The following is a 15,523-nucleotide window of genomic DNA, read 5'->3' as shown; positions in this document are numbered from 1 at the left end:
GGTGCCATATGAAGAGCGATTAATGAGACCGGGGGAGGGGGGAAGGAAGAGATAGGATAGAGGTCTATAAAATCATCACAGGTATGGAGAAAGCAAATAAGGAAACATTATTTACTGTTTACCACAATATAAGAACTAGGGGTCACCAAATGAAATTAATAGGCAGCAGGTTTAAAACAAACCAAAGGAAGTTTTTCTTCACACAGCCAACCTGTGGAACTCCTTGCCAGAGGATATGGTAAAGACCAGGACTTTAACAGGGTTCAAGAAAGAACTATAAATTAATGGAGGTTAGGTCCATCAATACTTATTTGCCAGGATGGGTAGGAATGGTGTCACTGGCCCCTGTTTATCAGGGACTAGGAACGGGTGACAGAGGATCACTTGATGTTTCCCTGTTGTGTTCCATCCCTCTAGGGCATCTGGCATTGGTCACTGTCAGAAGACAGGATATTGGGCTAGATGGACCTTTGCTCCGACCCAGTATGGCTATTCTTACACCAATACTTGGGGAAGACAGGAGAATTCATATCCATCCCCATCCTCCCAGGCTAATCCATCCTGCCTCATCCTGCGGTGCTCAGATACAACTCTGGGCCTTTCAGCCTGTCCCAGCCCCCCTCCAAAGGGCAGGCCAGCACCAGAGAAACACTCTCTCCCTTGCACATGCAGACTGTCCAGGTCACCACTGAATTCTGGCCTCTTTGTTAAGCCCAGTTACCGTCGGCCCCCTGGAGAGATGATCCAGTGCTGCTGGCAGGGTTTGCTGAACTGGGATTGCCGTGAAAGTCAGAGAGATGGAGGGAAGCAGCTTTCACCAGAAAAAACAAACAAACCGACCAACGGAGAAAGGGATAAGGGCAGCTTAGTGCACACACACACCGCACATAGAAATAGTGCCTGGGGGTTCTCAGGGGTCAGCTCTGTGGCTACCTTCCCGGCAGACCACACAGCTGCAGCAGCATTTACTTACCCACTTGGCGAATTTAAAATTCCCCCAAGCACCAGTCACCTTTTCCACCCTCTCCCCTTCGCCAACTGGCACGGCTGGGGCCACGCCCCCGTACGCTTTTTAGAAGACGAATGTCTCTACAAAAGTGTCAACTCGGTCACTGCAGAGTGAAGCAAATGGCCAAGGAACAGAGTGTGGAGGCAAACAGCCAGAGCAGAACTAGAAACCCGGTGGGGGGGGGGGTGCAAGAGGAGTGGTGACAGTCACAAAAATGCCTCCTGCGGGTGGGGGAGGAGTTATTGAGCAGCTAGGTAAGGGAGAAGTCAAGAGATTTCAGACTTATCCTTCCAGTGCTCATTGCTCCAACTTGTAACATCTTCCCTCCCCCAAGAGGGGGAATTCCAATACAAGAGGATGTCTGGTGATCCTAGCAAATGGTTCAAAACGGGTCTCTCTCTCATGATACACTGCCCTATGGTTTCCCTGCTCTCCCCCTCCCCCCCCGAGTTTTCTGTCACAACAGCTGATTGCTCACAACTGAAACCTATCGTATTTATTTCTGGAAGCTCAGATTACGAACAGGACACCGGGCCGTGACGTTTTCCGCCAATGCCTTGCATTTGTGTAGAATGCTGCAGCGGATGGAACTGGAGAGAGCCAACAGTGTGAGACAGAACACCAGTAGCACAGCACTGAACAAGACAGGATATGATATTGGCTAGGTCAGGGGCATCTCCCCCAAATAGCATTTAGAACAGCGTCACAGAGCAGGGGTCGGGAGGTAGGACAAGGTGGACGGAAAGGGTAGATGCCAAGCTGCTGCAGAAAGAGATCTACTTTGGATCATAACATGGACAGACACACGTGGGAACAGCACATACTATAAACTAGTAACATGCAGCAATGGGCATGAGTGTGTTTGGGGGTGGAGGGGAAGAGGGAAGTAGGTATTTCCCAGGCATCAGGCTGTAGCGAGGAGGAGATTATCATTCTAAGTTCGGTCTATCTGCAGCCTGTATACACAGACAGAGCCCTCCCTGCAACAGCTGAGCTGCCTACCTGTTATACAATCCACCACAATAGCTTCAACCGCCAGGCATTCTTTTCTGCTGCTCAGGTCTCGCTTTAAGAGCAGCTGATTTGCAGCCCCATTTTTGCCTGTCGATGCTACATAGAGAGATGCGCCCAGGCACTGGGGGGCAGTGGTCTATGGAGCCAGGCTTCCCTTTTCGCCTGTCCACAGCTCGCGGAGCTCCACTTTACAGCCAAGGTCTCTCAAGGCAGCTTTGGCGATGTCGTCACAATCCCGGTGCACGACACGAGCCTCCACAATCAAGTTCTCAGCTCCCATCTCCAGGATAGGCTGAGAGAAGTCCTGGTTCCGGGAGACCAGGTTCCGGATCAGCATGCAGGCCTGTTTCTGAGGAGAGAGGGACAGGAGAAGGGTTAATGCCTCATGCAGCGAGTACGGGGAGGAACATAAGGGCGTCCAGCAGGGAATCAGAGAGCACACTCACAGCAAGGCTGGGTTTAGTCCAGTGCCCCCTTCCTATGGTGACGGATTCCAACGTGCTTCGCACATGTTGGATCCTGGGTAGGTAGCTTTCAGATCACCAATTAAAACCTGCGTCGGTGGGAAAACTGTCCAATTGGCCGGGGTTATCCCTGACTACTTCCTTCCCCATGCCTAGGACTTTCATTGCCGCATTGGCAGACTCAAGGGATGGACACACGGCCCATGGGTCTGATGACACAGTTAAATCCTGTTTGAAGAAATCCTTCCCTTAATACACAGAACCCAACCATCCCAAAGTGACTTCCAAACTCTAGATCAGCCACTCTGGAACCCGTCACAGGGCAGTCTGGGGAGCTAAGCGGACCAGCCGTAGGCCTTATACCCAGGAGCAACCTATCACCAGAGACGTAAGCCCATTGATCACCACATAGACGAGGACAGCAGATGAGGGAAACATTCATAGACTTTAAGGTCAGAAGGGACCATTATGATCATCTAGTCTGACCCCCTGCACACTGCAGGCCACAGAATCTCACCCACCCCTCCTAGAATAATCCTCTCACCTATATCTCAGATATTGAAGCCTTCAAATACTTTGAAGACCCCAAGATGCAGAGAATCCTCCAGCTGTGATCTGTGCCCCATGCTACAGAGGAAGGCGAAAAACCTCCAGGGTCTCTGCCAATCTACCCTGGAGGAAAATTCCTTCCCGACCCCAAATATGGCGATCAGCTAAACCCTGAGCATGTGGGCAAGACTCACCAGCCAGACACCCAGAAAGTTCTCTATAGTAACTCCTATCATCCCTCCATTGACCTATTTCCCACTGATAATGGCATAACAGGCTTCAGCTCTGGTCCCTCAATTCATCAAGTGCTGAGGATACTTCCAGCACACAAAACTGTAACTAGGTTTGCTCTGGGTGTCGCCAAACCTCTGATGGCCAGTCGGGGAGGAGAAGGCAGGTGGTGCCGCTCTCCAAACTGCCCTGTTGTGTAAATCCCCCGAGACTCTGGGGCTGGCCTCTCTCAGAAGCAGGGTACTGGGCTGGAGGAACCATTGGGGTGACCCACCCTGGCCCTTCTTATCAGGGTTGAACATGCTCCAACACAACAAGCTTTTAAACGATGAACAATCTTTAGCAAAGCTGCAAAGCAGAGGGAAGGACTTAGGGAAGGAGGCGGGGCTTATTTTTTCCTCTGAAAAGGTCTTGGGGGACCGGCAGCCGGCCTTTCCTGTGACAAATACGAGCATCGTTGGCACACCCTGGAACATAACCCCATCCTCCCTCCACGGACCCAGCCACTTTTTCTTTAAATGTCACCAAGAGCCTATGACACTGGAAGGGCACAAGGCCCCTGTTGAGCCCACTATGACCCGCTAGAGGCTGGGCTCAGGGCTGCGTTTACACAGGCAGGAAGAAGTGCCAGTGCCAGCAAACTGCAGAGCAAGGCCTCTGGGACCAAACGGAATTGAAGGACAATTTCCCGTACGAACCCATCAGCCAAGAGCTCGGACAGAATTACAGAACGCTGCTCCACCCTCAGCCCCTTCGTTATCTTCACCGCGCAGCTGCAAGTGCCACACAGACCCTGGGGGAAAGATAAAGAATCCCAGGGAGGCAGCGAACCCTGTGGCTGAATCGGTGATAAAGCGCTTCGAGCCAGGTACCTGCACGGCCACTTCTTTGGGATGCACCTTCATGGCTTGAAGAGCCGTCAGGGCCCCTCCGCCTTCCATGATGACCTTACAGTTCTCTGGCTTGCGCAAGGCCAGCATACACAGGGCGGCACAGGCCTGCTCGCAGATCTGCGGGACCAAGAGGAAGAGAGGAATCATCGGCTGAACCGACTGCAGCCAGAAAAGAGAGCGAGCAAACCCCTGACGCCGCCACTACCTCCAAATTCATTCCCTCCGGGAGTAAGGAGGCTGGTGTCCCACTAAGCCAGCCCCCAAACTCCCAGGGGATTTGCACAGTCCGGTGCTGCTGCGAGACATCAGTTTGGTGGGCCTAAAGAACGCAGCCTTTGTCTAGCACAGAACAGGTACAGTGTAGCCAGCAGCCAGGCCAACATCTCCTTCTGACACCACCTCAAGCCAACAGGTGGTGGTGCCAACCTCTTCTGTTCTATCAGCCAAGCTCTGCTGTCCACGGAGACCTCAGCTTTGTCAAGAAAAGGGGCAACTGGAGTAAGACAGGCGAGGTTTGGATGGTAACATTTGCCAGGCAGCAACGAGCCTGGGTCCCGTCAAGTCCTTTGACACAGAGGCTACCAGATATCAGAGGAGAATGTAGCTGGATTTGAACTGTTGACCTAAGTGTGTTAAGTTCAGAATCTGGTTTCCAATCTCTGGGGCCACCTGGTATAGTATAGTAGGAAGCAGTTACCTGATTGGATACCTACAAACACTTGCCAAAGCCCACATTTTACCAGCATTCAAGGGTTAATGCGTGCCTTGTTAGTCCATGCTGGGCATTGTTCTAAGTCAGAAGCAGTTACACTAACTGGGGAGGTAATGCAAGCAAGGGCACTGTGATGCTGTTCTCAGTACTGATTAGTGGCTCCAAAACCTGTCCACCCAACGCAGTAGACAACTCCAAAGCACAGCTCTTGTATACCTGAGGGCTGGCAAGATGGTGGCTCATCGCCAGCACAATCAGGTCCGTTCCTCCAGCGTTGACGATGGCGTCTTTCACGTCGTCGTTGCCTGCGATAGCCCATATGGCGCTCAGCACCTGCTTCACCAGCTCCTGCACTCAATGACAAAGACACGGAGAGAGGAACAAAACCCATCAGATCCCACGGAAACCAGGCAAAATGGTTCCCAGCAGCTCAGCCAGAAAGGTAGCATCTCCCACCTCTTGCCCTGCCCTGAGACTTGAACTTAGAACCCTGCCAGGATCACTGGGGGCACAGACTCTACCTGAACAGCAACATTTACCTAAGAACTCCCAGCCCCTCACACCTCCGATGCCGTTTTCCACTGAGCCCAGGAAGAACATCCAAGTTACCCTGGTCAGAGTAGCTGCAACTTTCAAAGACATTTCAGAGGATTAAACACCCCAATCCATAAATATTCAATGGGATTTGGGCACCTAACTCCTTAGAAAAACCACAGACAGCATGTAGAGGCTCAATGACCCAACTTTCCTGAGAATTAGGAAGGTTCTATTCCTGCATCTGGACCGGGAGGAGGGAGAGGAAGGGGGGTAGAACAGAAGCTAGAGCAGGGTTGCTGGGTTCTGGTTCAATCTCCAACTGGGGTTGTCTGTCAATGTATTGCAGAAAGTGGTACGGGGGCATCAGCAGCATCATCCACGAGGCAAGAGCCCAAGGTAGAGGTCACTAGGGATATAACAGTGTAGTCAATTAACCAATAAGCAAAAGCTTATAGGTTAATGCTATAGACTACATGCGTTCCTTCCTCCGCCCCCCCAGTAAATTTTTAGCAGGCTGGTCAGCATCCCGGCTCGCGCCAGGACCAGGACCTAACCCTGCAGCAGCTCTGCATTTAAAGCATATTCAGAGCCAGGCAGCTCGGCTCAGTTCTGGCTTATGTCAGGTCCGGGAGCTCAGACCCCCACGCCGGACCGGGGCTCTGCCACCCTGCGCTGCTGTCTCTGTATCAGACACAGCAGCACAGGGCAACAGGCAGACGGTCCATGAGGGGAGCTGGTTTTTAAACTGTCTCCCCTTGCAGACCAGCTCCAGCCTGGCACCCCACACTGCTGCCTCGGCTACAGAGGCAGCAGCGCAGAGGGGCAGAGAGCTCCTCGGGAGCGGAACCGGAGCGCACTGGCTGCTGCTGCCCCCACCTCCAGGTACTATAGAATAGTCAAGTAACCAATAAGAATTCAGGAGGTTAACTGACCATTCCATTAACCGATATTTAACATCCTTGGAGGTCACCAAAGCCTAATGCTCATTCATGATTGCAAAGTGCGCTGAAGATGAAAAGCACCATGTTACATATAAATAAATAAATACATGGAGATATACCATCTCATAGAGCTGGAAGGGACCTTGAGAGGTCATCGAGTCCAGTTCCCTGCTCTTACAGCAGGATCAAATACTATCCCAGACAGATTTGACACCAATCCCTAAATGGCCCCCCTCAAGGATTGAACTCACAACCCTGGGTTTAGGAGGCCAATGCTCAAACCACATGAGGCAACATTATGCCCAATACCTGCCCATAAATACCCTCTCTTCCCAGAAGGCATCTGATTCACAGAAGAGGACAGTACCTGTTGATCGATGCAGTCAGCCAACAGGGCAACCATGAAATTCAAGCCTCCAAGGTCCACAATCTCTTGACAGAACTCGTTCCGGACAGACAGGCGGCCGACGGTGGAACAAAGCTCACTGAGAACGCTGGAGTCATCTGTGAATGCTGCAAAGGGAGGAAAACCAATAGTTCCTGGAGAGAGGAGGAGCTGGCAAGGTCAGTGTCACATGGATTTCAGAAGACGGACCAAGCATGAACTGTTAAAAAGAATGAGGAGTCCTGTGGCACTTTAAAGACTAACAGATTTATTTGGGCATAAGCATTGGTGGGCAAAACACCCCGTGTCTGAAATGGGTTTTTGCCCAGGAAAACTTATGTCCAAATGAATCTGTTAGGGTACGTCTACACTGTGGAGCTATCCCGCATCTTTTGAGCATGCCCGTTATTTCAAAACAGAACGGGCTCACTATTCCAACATCCCTGTAAACTTCATTGCACGAGGGGTCAGGGACATTTTGGAACAGTGCCTCATTTCAAAATGACCTCAAAATAAGCTATTGCTTAGTGTGACGCCTCCTGTGCGCCCCTCCCACCGATAAGTAAATAAGTCCTTGCTTTGCCTTTCGGTTGCACCCTTCTTCGGTTTCCGACTCCCTGGTGCGAAGGGAGGGGAAGGGGGGCCCGGGCCCACCCCCACTCACGGGCCCCAGCCCAGGGCCCTAAGGGCTCGGATCGAATGAGACCCGGCCCGGCTGATGGCGTTCGGAACCGTAACGCGCCAGCCCACCAGCCAATCCAGGCTCTGCCCTGGGCCGCTTCCTTCCCCGCCCCCGTCGGCGTTACCCTGCACCCGAGGCTCCGGGCGGTTTCCTTATCGCAAACCCGTGAGCTGGATGAGGGATCAGTCACCGGCACAGAGTAGCTTGGTCCACAAACCACCTTCCCGGTCGCCTGTCTCTGCAGAGGAGGCTTCCTCCCTCTTCCCCTTCCCAAGCGCCGGAGCCATTTAAAAAGCTGCGCCGGGGCCATGACCCCGGTTGCCCCCGGAAGCTCCGCCCTTCGCGTTCACCCGGTTTCGTGTTGCCGCAGCAACGCGCCTGACGCCTCAGCTGCTCCCGGCCGACGCTGGGTGCCACGTCACCCGACTGCGCCGACCGAGCGGCGGCTGAACAGCCCGGGCAATGCCGAATGGCTCCAGGCTGCCAGCTGCACAGCGCGTCTTGGGGCCGCTCCCCCGTGCCGTGCGGGTGTGCCGCGTCACACTTAGGTTAACTGCTCTCTAGCCAGGTGACTTAACTCTGAAAACTGAAACCTTCACCCCTCAGCTGCCTTTGCAGCCGTCACCATACTCTGCCCTTCTTCAGTACTTTTCAAAGGGTCGGGAAGCATTTTAGCAGCAGCAAGCTTCAAAACACCACCCTGGGAAGCAAGATGTCACGACCACCATTTTTTAAAAGGGGTAAACGGAGGCCAGAAAGGTCAAGTAATTTGCTTAAGGCCATACACAGCGAGCTGGTGGTAGAGCTAGGAGAATCCTGACTTCTAGTCCTCTGTTCTGATCACTGAACAGCCACACAAAAAACTAATCATTAACCCTGCAGTTAGGCAGCATGATCTTGGGGTAGGAGAGCACCCAGGATGGGAGACAAGAACCAGCAGCCGAAAGGTTAATATTACCTTTGGCAGCCTCTATGAGGATCTTTAAACCGTTGTGATCGGATACAATCATCTTGGCATGATCATGCGCATGGCCAAAGGGCACACGGATGTCGTCATCCAATGTCATGACCCTGAGCGCCGAGCAGGCCTCCCGGACCACCCCGGCACAGTCGCCATGCCTGACAATGGCATCCGTCAGCAGGGGCAGGATGCCGCCTTTCACCAGTTCCTGGCGGTTCTGTTCGTGTTTCAAACAGACGTGTCGGATGCACCGGATCCCAAGTAGAGTCAATTCAGCGTCATTGGCATTTTCCTTCATGGTGTGAAGCAACAGCTCTTGGCCAGCTGCGTCGAGCAGGTCTGGCTGCCCATCTGTGATGGCAGACAAGGCATGCAGGGCCTTGAGCAGGGCATTTTTGTCTCCAGAGGCCAGCTTGCAGGCAGACAACACCACAGGCCAGGCACCTTTCTGCCCAGCCAAGTAGCGGGTGGCCAGCTGTTCCCTGCATTGCTCGCTGAAGCGCACAAGATGCTCAACAACCTCACCAAGTGCAGAGTCTACGACAGATTTCCGGAGCGAGTCTAATGTCTAAAGAAGGAAAACGGGGGTTAGTGTTCTCCCCTACAAGTGATCTCCCAAAAAAGAAAAAAAGTCCACTGAAATCATCATATCGGCATGCTTATAACCATTTCTTCCCTTAAATTTGACACTGATGAGAAACACTAGTCAGCTCTAGAGATTGACATTAAGTATTAGGCACATGATGAGGTCAGAGCCAGCCTGCACTGCTCTTCCTCCTGTAGGGCGCCTCACTCAGGGACCAGTTCTCGGAATGAGAGGGGAATGTGGGCCCTCTGCCCCATTCAGACTTTGGCTTTCTGCAGAGTTTGCCTGCCCCTTCTAATGGGGATTTTTCTGAAGTGGACGAACTTGCCTATTAGCAATTGGATTGGGTCCCACTAACTCATTTCATACAGGCCATAGAACAGGCAGCAGGAAATAAGACCATAAAAGCTGAATCTGAATATGGCTCATCTTTCCCAGGATCCTGTCTCTGACAGTAGCCAGTAAGGGAGCATCAGGGAGAGTGTTTGGGACAAAGCAATTATGGAGCGTTTCACCCATGATCCTTTTCTGGCAGCCAGAGGCATAGGCTCACTCCGAGCCTCGGGTTGCATCCCTGATCACTTTGGCTAGTAGCCATTAACGGGCCTGTCCTCCATGAGCATCCCCAGTTCTTTTTGGAACCCCAGTAACACTTTTAGCTGTCACAACATCCACAGCAATGAGTTTCACTCACAACAATTTGTGCATTGTGTAAAAAAAGTGTTTCCTCTTTATATTAAACCTGCTGCCTACTAATTTCACTGGACAATGCCTGTTTTTGTATTAGCAGAAAGGGCAAATAATATTTTATGCTCACTTTATTTTCCTCACTATCTGTGATTCTGTATACCTCTAGCCTCTGATCCCAGTCATCCTTTTCCTAACATGAGCAAACCCTAACCTATTTAGTCTCTCCTCATGTGGAAACCATTCCAGACCCTAGATCATCTTGGCTGCCATTCTCTGAATCTTTTCCAGTTCCTCTGTATCATTTCTGAGATGGACACACAAAAACTGGACACGATGTTCAAGGCGCACCATGGATTTACAAGGGGCTTTATGGTACTTTATCTTATTTTCTACCCTGTCCTAAGGGTTTGCAACATATTTTTAGTCCTTTTGGCTGCTGCTGTGCACCAAGTGGAAGTTCTCAGAGAACTATCCATGGTTACTCCGAGATCTTTTGCTTGGGAAGCCACCATTAATTTAGAACCCATCAGTGTATGTGTGTAGCTGGGATTATTTTTTCCACTGTACATTACTTTGAATTTATTAACGCTGAATTTTATCTGGCATTTTTTTGCCCAGACATCCAGTTTTGCAAGATCCCTCGCTAACCCCTCAATTTGGAATTAACTATCGTGAATAGTCTGCAAGTTTTGCCACTTCACTGTTCACTCCTTTTTCCAGATCACTTATGAATATGTTGACCACCACATGTTCTTGATGGACCCCATGTTCACCTCTCACCAAAGCTATACTCACTGCTGAAAGAGGCTTGGCTGAAACCAAAGACAAGAGGTGAAAGGCTCCACATTGTATTACCAATCCTCAGAACATCCAGTGGTCTTAGTTATGGCATTCATGCCCTTTTCAGAACATCTATATCGGGGTGGGCAATAATTTTTTGCCAGGGCCACCCCGGAAGGGGCGGGGCCAGGATGCTTAGGAGCAGGAGAGCGTGCAAAGCCTACTACCGCCCTGTGCCAGGAGTGTGCAGGGCTTCAAAGCGCCGCATGCTCCTGGCAGGGTGAAGGAAACTTCATGCACTCCCCCCCCGCCACCAGGCCCTAATTGTCCTGGGGGTGGGGGAGCAGCAGAGCCTCCTCGGGCTGGATCAACCAAAATCGGCCTGCAGAGGCCCTTTTATCCACCCGATTTAAAGACATTTCATGTCAGACTGACCCTTCTTTCTGGCCAAGAGCGGGGCTTGTTCCTGCTGGCCAGGAAATATTATTTTGCACTTATATAGCACCTTCCAGCTGAGGTGCTTCAGAGCTAATAAGGCCCAAGTGTGTCCCCATGTCATAATGAGACCATATTAAGACACAATGAGGTTAGCCCTTCCTTGGAGCTCACAGAGAGTCAGTAGCAGAGTTAGAAGTGGAAACCAGGGTTCACGATTCCCAACCGCTCGCTCAAACCATGAGGCCAGTTTGTTGAAAAGGTACAGTGAACATTTCCTACCTGCAAAATGTCATGTTTTTGCTCTTGGCCATTTTCAGAAGTAGATCTCGGTGCAGCTTTTACAATAGTACTCAGATCAACACCTAAAAAGGCGAGAGAGGAGGCAAGAAGCAGTCATACAGGGATTCTGGTGAAAACTGAAGAACATTAGACTTATGTCTTTTTACAGTGGATTAGCTTAAACACGGGAGTGGGTTATTAGGAGGGTTGTTACATCTGTTGGAAGAGATACAAAACCAACATCTTGGTCATCTGCAATCAGAAAATACCATTTTTTCTAAGCAAGGGGCAATCTAAGTTAAATTCCAGCTTGGGAAAAGTTCATTCCGCCTCTCTAAAATCCTTCTTGCTGTTTCAGCTTGAGTAGTTTTTCTACCATGACTACTCCTTAAAAATGAGGCGTGGCAAACAATTTCACATTCCACCTCAGAAGAGGCTGTTTTATAGATAAGCAACTGATCCCTCTGCTCCTGTGCTGATTCTGTTCAGGGCTTTGGGATCTTTCAGTCTGAAGCACCACAGGAAAAAGAACAAAATGGCTTAGAGAAGCGCTGTCCTTTATTAGTAGCCAGTTTCCAGAAAGAACCCCTGAACAGAGATTTCGGGATTCTTTAACATCTCGAAGGGTATGTCTACACTACCACCCTAGTTCGAACTAGGGTGGTTAATGTAGGCAACCGGAGTTGCAAATGAAGCCTGGGATTTGAATTTCTCGGGCTTCATTTGCATATTGCCGGGCGCCACCATTTTTAAATGTCCGCTAGTTCGGACTCCGTGCCCGCGGCTACACGCGGCTTGAACTAGGTAGTTCGGATTAGGCTTCCTATTCCGAACTACCGGTACACCTCATTCCACGAGGAGTAACGGTAGTTCGGACTAGGAAGCCTAATCCGAACTACCTAGTTCAAGCCGCGGGCACGGAGTCCGAACTAGCGGACATTTAAAAATGGTGGCGCCCGGCAATATGCAAATGAAGCCCGGGAAATTCAAATCCCGGGCTTCATTTGCAACTCCAGTTGCCTACATTAACCACCCTAGTTCGAACTAAGGGTATGTCTACACTACCACCCAAGTGGCTTACATGAGAAGTTGGCATTTTTAACACATACCCAAAAGCAACCGTTTTTTAATAGGTTGACAGCATTTTAAATTACATGTCTGTCATATCCTATCATTCCAGAGCAAGATGGATTTGAAATACCTTGAGATTCAAATTGCTGGACAGCTTCTTGCACCGCCTCCTCTGGATCCATGTCAAATTCTGCGATGTTTTCTTGCACCACATCATCAAATGTTTCCTGTGTGATCCGTTTGGATGCCATTTTATTTGGTTATAATAGAGAGACTGAATAGCTTCTTGACCTGTCATCGGGAAAGCACAGAATTAGTCTTTCTCCAAAACATTATGAAGTTTTTGACAGCAAGAAACAAAAATGTTGCCCTATTATCAAACGTACAGAATCAGAGACGTGTAGGAGTGAAAGGGACCTCAAGAGATAATCTACATTAGTCTCCGCACTTAAGGCAGGACTACATCATAACTAGGCCATTTCTTACTAGTGTTTGTCTAATTTACTCTCAAAAACATGCAATAACAGCGATTCTCTAAGCAATATAACTAACCTGATGGGAAGTTTTTCTTAATGTCCAGACTAAACTTCATTTGCTGTGATGAAGATGGCAAAGGGGACTAGGAATAGGACATAGAGTCCATCACTTATACTGATAGTCCCCGACTTACGAATGAGCTACGTACCAAATACTTGGTCATAACACGATCTGTTCGTAAGTCGGATTCTATTCATTTAAATGGGACTGCGCTTTTCGTAAGTCGGGGACCGGCTGTATAGGAGATTGGTCGTAAGTGCAGATGGTCGTACATCGATGTGTTCGTAAGTGGGGACCACCTGTATAGGTCCTCTGGTCATTACCAATATGGCCCAGTTTTGAACTGAAGGTATTATCCTCTGACACCAGTTCAGTGGCCCGGCTGAAGGGAATCTGAGATTTTCTGTCCAGTTCCAAATGGAGTGGCCATAAAGCAAACCATCATATCTGGTGCTAATTGAGGCTCCTTTGTTGGGGGAGGATGCATCTCAACACAGGCTAAGTTTATTAACTGGCCATGGAGACTGAACTTCCAGCACTCTGTTAGAATGTGCTCTTCATGCTCAAGAGCAAGGGATACCATCAGAGAGAAGCCTAATTTGTTGCCACCTATTCTACATCTATTAAGTAGATACACAAAGGACTTCAGTCACTAGTGGTTGTCAATCGGGAGTAGGGCTGGGTAAAATACGGCCCCTGCCTGCTCCCCACCTGCTGCTGAGAAAAGCAGCTGCTGCAGGGCCCTGTTTGAACAGCTGTGAGCCCAGGGGCGGGAGGAGAGACTTCATGTGCTGCCTGCGCCCCTGCACAATCCCACTGGCTGGTTTGCCATTGGGAAAACCAACTGTATGTATTCAAAAAGAGCATGCAAAAAGCACCATCAAAAGTTTGAGACAGTGAAGAGATCCATAATTCCTTTATTCTTTAGTTACTGTGAAGTTGGATGTAGTACTGATGGATCAAATTCACACACACATTATTTTTTAAGTCAATACTGTCCATTTATAAACATGGGATTTAAAGAAACTAAGGCAATGAAGATAAGGGGCTTGATCAAAGCCAGAAAGTTTCTGTATGAGATACTACTGATTCAGAACCCAAGAGTAATAATTAAATTTAAAAAAAAGAGGATTGTAGCAACATTTGAGTAGTTTATCATTCCATAAAATATATTACATTTAATTCAGACACAGAGTCAGAAGCAAAATTTGAGGGGCCCTGGTTTCCACCATAGGACCAGATCCCAGCAGTTAGCTACATTACATGTTTTAAACATTTTCATGGTAGCATGTCTTTCCTGCTGATTGTAAGCTCTTTGGAGCAGGCACCAGGTTTTCCCCTGTATTTTGCATACTTTCCATCAGACCATAACATTTAATAGATAAGAGTAATCTCCAAGGAGTAGCTGTGTTTTTATAATTTATTATTTAAAACTCAAGGTATTTTTAAAAAGAGATATTCAAAGCCACAAGACTTGGAACAGGGGGTCTTTGTTCCTGACTGCAGATGCAAATATTCATAGGGCACTGATGTCATCGCAACCCTTCCTGTCCACAGCTCTGAACAGAAACTGCTGAGTTACGAGGATGGCAATTTTGCCAGGCTGCGCTGGAGGGAGAGCCGGGGGAGACAGAGCTGACTGCACGAAGATATGACAACGCTCCGAGTACCTGCCTGGGCAGATATTTCTATTTGTTTCAAAGCGCCGGAGGGCAGGTGCACCTGGCAGCGTTCAAAGGATGGGCGAGGAGCTGGGCAAGGAGCACCCACTGTTCTCGGCTCCAGCATCCCTGCCAGGGTCTCCACGCGGCCCTGGCCCTGGAGCTTGGGATGGGTGGCAAGAGGTGGGGGGGGGAGGGGGAGCTCACAGAGGGAGAGCGCAGGAGAGGATGCTCCAAGAGGGCAGAGAGAGAAGCCAGGCAGTTTCTCTGGTGGGGGGGGAGGGGTTGCAAGCCTAGGGGAGTAGGGGGTGGGCCAGGGCTGTCTGGAAGCAGGGTACTGATACCTGGCAAGGGGCGCGGGGGTGACACCCCAGGGCAGGAGGAGCAGCCACCAGTGGTCACTGGGGCCTGCAGAAGCAGGGAGGGCCCCCAGGGGGCGGGAGAGGAGGAGGCCCCCCCATTAGGGGGCGGGGGAGAGATTTAGGGGAAGGGGGAGGGGCCACCCATGGAGGGGGAGCCCCCCCCATGTGCAGCCCCCCATGGAGGGGGAGCCCCCCCCATGAGCAGCCCCCCGGGAGGGGGAGGGGGAGCCCCCCCATGAGCAGCCCCCCGGGAGGGGGAGGGGGAGCCCCCCCATTTAGCAGCCCCCCATGGAGGGGGAGGGGGAGCCCCCCCATTTAGCAGCCCCCCGGGAGGGGGAGCCCCCCCATTTAGCAGTGACGGCGGGGAGGGGGCGCCGCTGGCGAAGCCCATCTCAGGGCCCCTCCGCCACTCACGTGCGGGTCTCGCCGTCGCTGGGTCCGCCCCGGTCAACGCAGAACTCAAGCGGCTCCGAGAACCCGGCGACCGCCCTGACCCAGCGCGGCCACCATACGCAGCGCCACAAAGTTCACAGCACGCCTGCGCGCCACCGGCCGCGGCATTTTTCAGCGTGAAGAAATTCACACTCCCCTTCCGCCATCATATACACACACACACACACAAAAAAAGCACGCAGGGTGCGGACTACGCATGCGTCTGAACGGGTGCTCAATGCGCGTGCGCCAACCGGCTTGCGCGCCGTCCTCCGCCGTTAATTAAAAAAAAAAAGGAGATAGGCATTG

At 50.8% G+C, this 15,523-nt stretch overlaps 1 protein-coding gene across 1 annotated transcript; it reads right to left on the bottom strand.

Annotated features, from left to right (window-relative positions):
• Positions 1–1,490: 1,490 nt before the first annotated feature.
• ARMC6 (armadillo repeat containing 6) lies at positions 1,491–15,428 on the bottom strand. Its single transcript, XM_075902861.2, has 8 exons — positions 15,197–15,428; positions 12,353–12,513; positions 11,152–11,234; positions 8,376–8,946; positions 6,718–6,863; positions 5,089–5,220; positions 4,140–4,277; positions 1,491–2,372 (listed from the first exon to the last, which is right to left on the bottom strand). Exons 2-8 carry the CDS (start codon positions 12,471–12,473, stop codon positions 2,160–2,162), a joined length of 1,404 nt encoding a protein of 467 aa, XP_075758976.1. The 5' UTR covers positions 12,474–12,513; positions 15,197–15,428; the 3' UTR covers positions 1,491–2,159.
• Between the last annotated feature and the right edge of the window lie 95 nt (positions 15,429–15,523).

The sequence above is a fragment of the Pelodiscus sinensis genome, chromosome 32 (genome assembly GCF_052426305.1).
Source record: "Pelodiscus sinensis isolate ZL-2025 chromosome 32, ASM5242630v1, whole genome shotgun sequence".
In the NCBI taxonomy this organism is placed as follows: domain Eukaryota; kingdom Metazoa; phylum Chordata; order Testudines; family Trionychidae; genus Pelodiscus; species Pelodiscus sinensis.
This window is presented reverse-complemented; position numbering and strand designations above follow the sequence as displayed.

Excerpts from the sequence above, each read along its gene's own strand:
- ARMC6 (XM_075902861.2), bottom strand. The coding sequence starts at position 12,473 with ATGGCATCCAAACGGATCACACAGGAAACATTTGATGATGTGGTGCAA. Across the intron at positions 4,278-5,088 it reads ACCATCTTGCCAGCCCTCAG|ATCTGCGAGCAGGCCTGTGC; the intron begins GTATACAAGAGC and ends TTGGTCCCGCAG. Across the intron at positions 2,373-4,139 it reads CCAAAGAAGTGGCCGTGCAG|AAACAGGCCTGCATGCTGAT; the intron begins GTACCTGGCTCG and ends CTCTCTCCTCAG.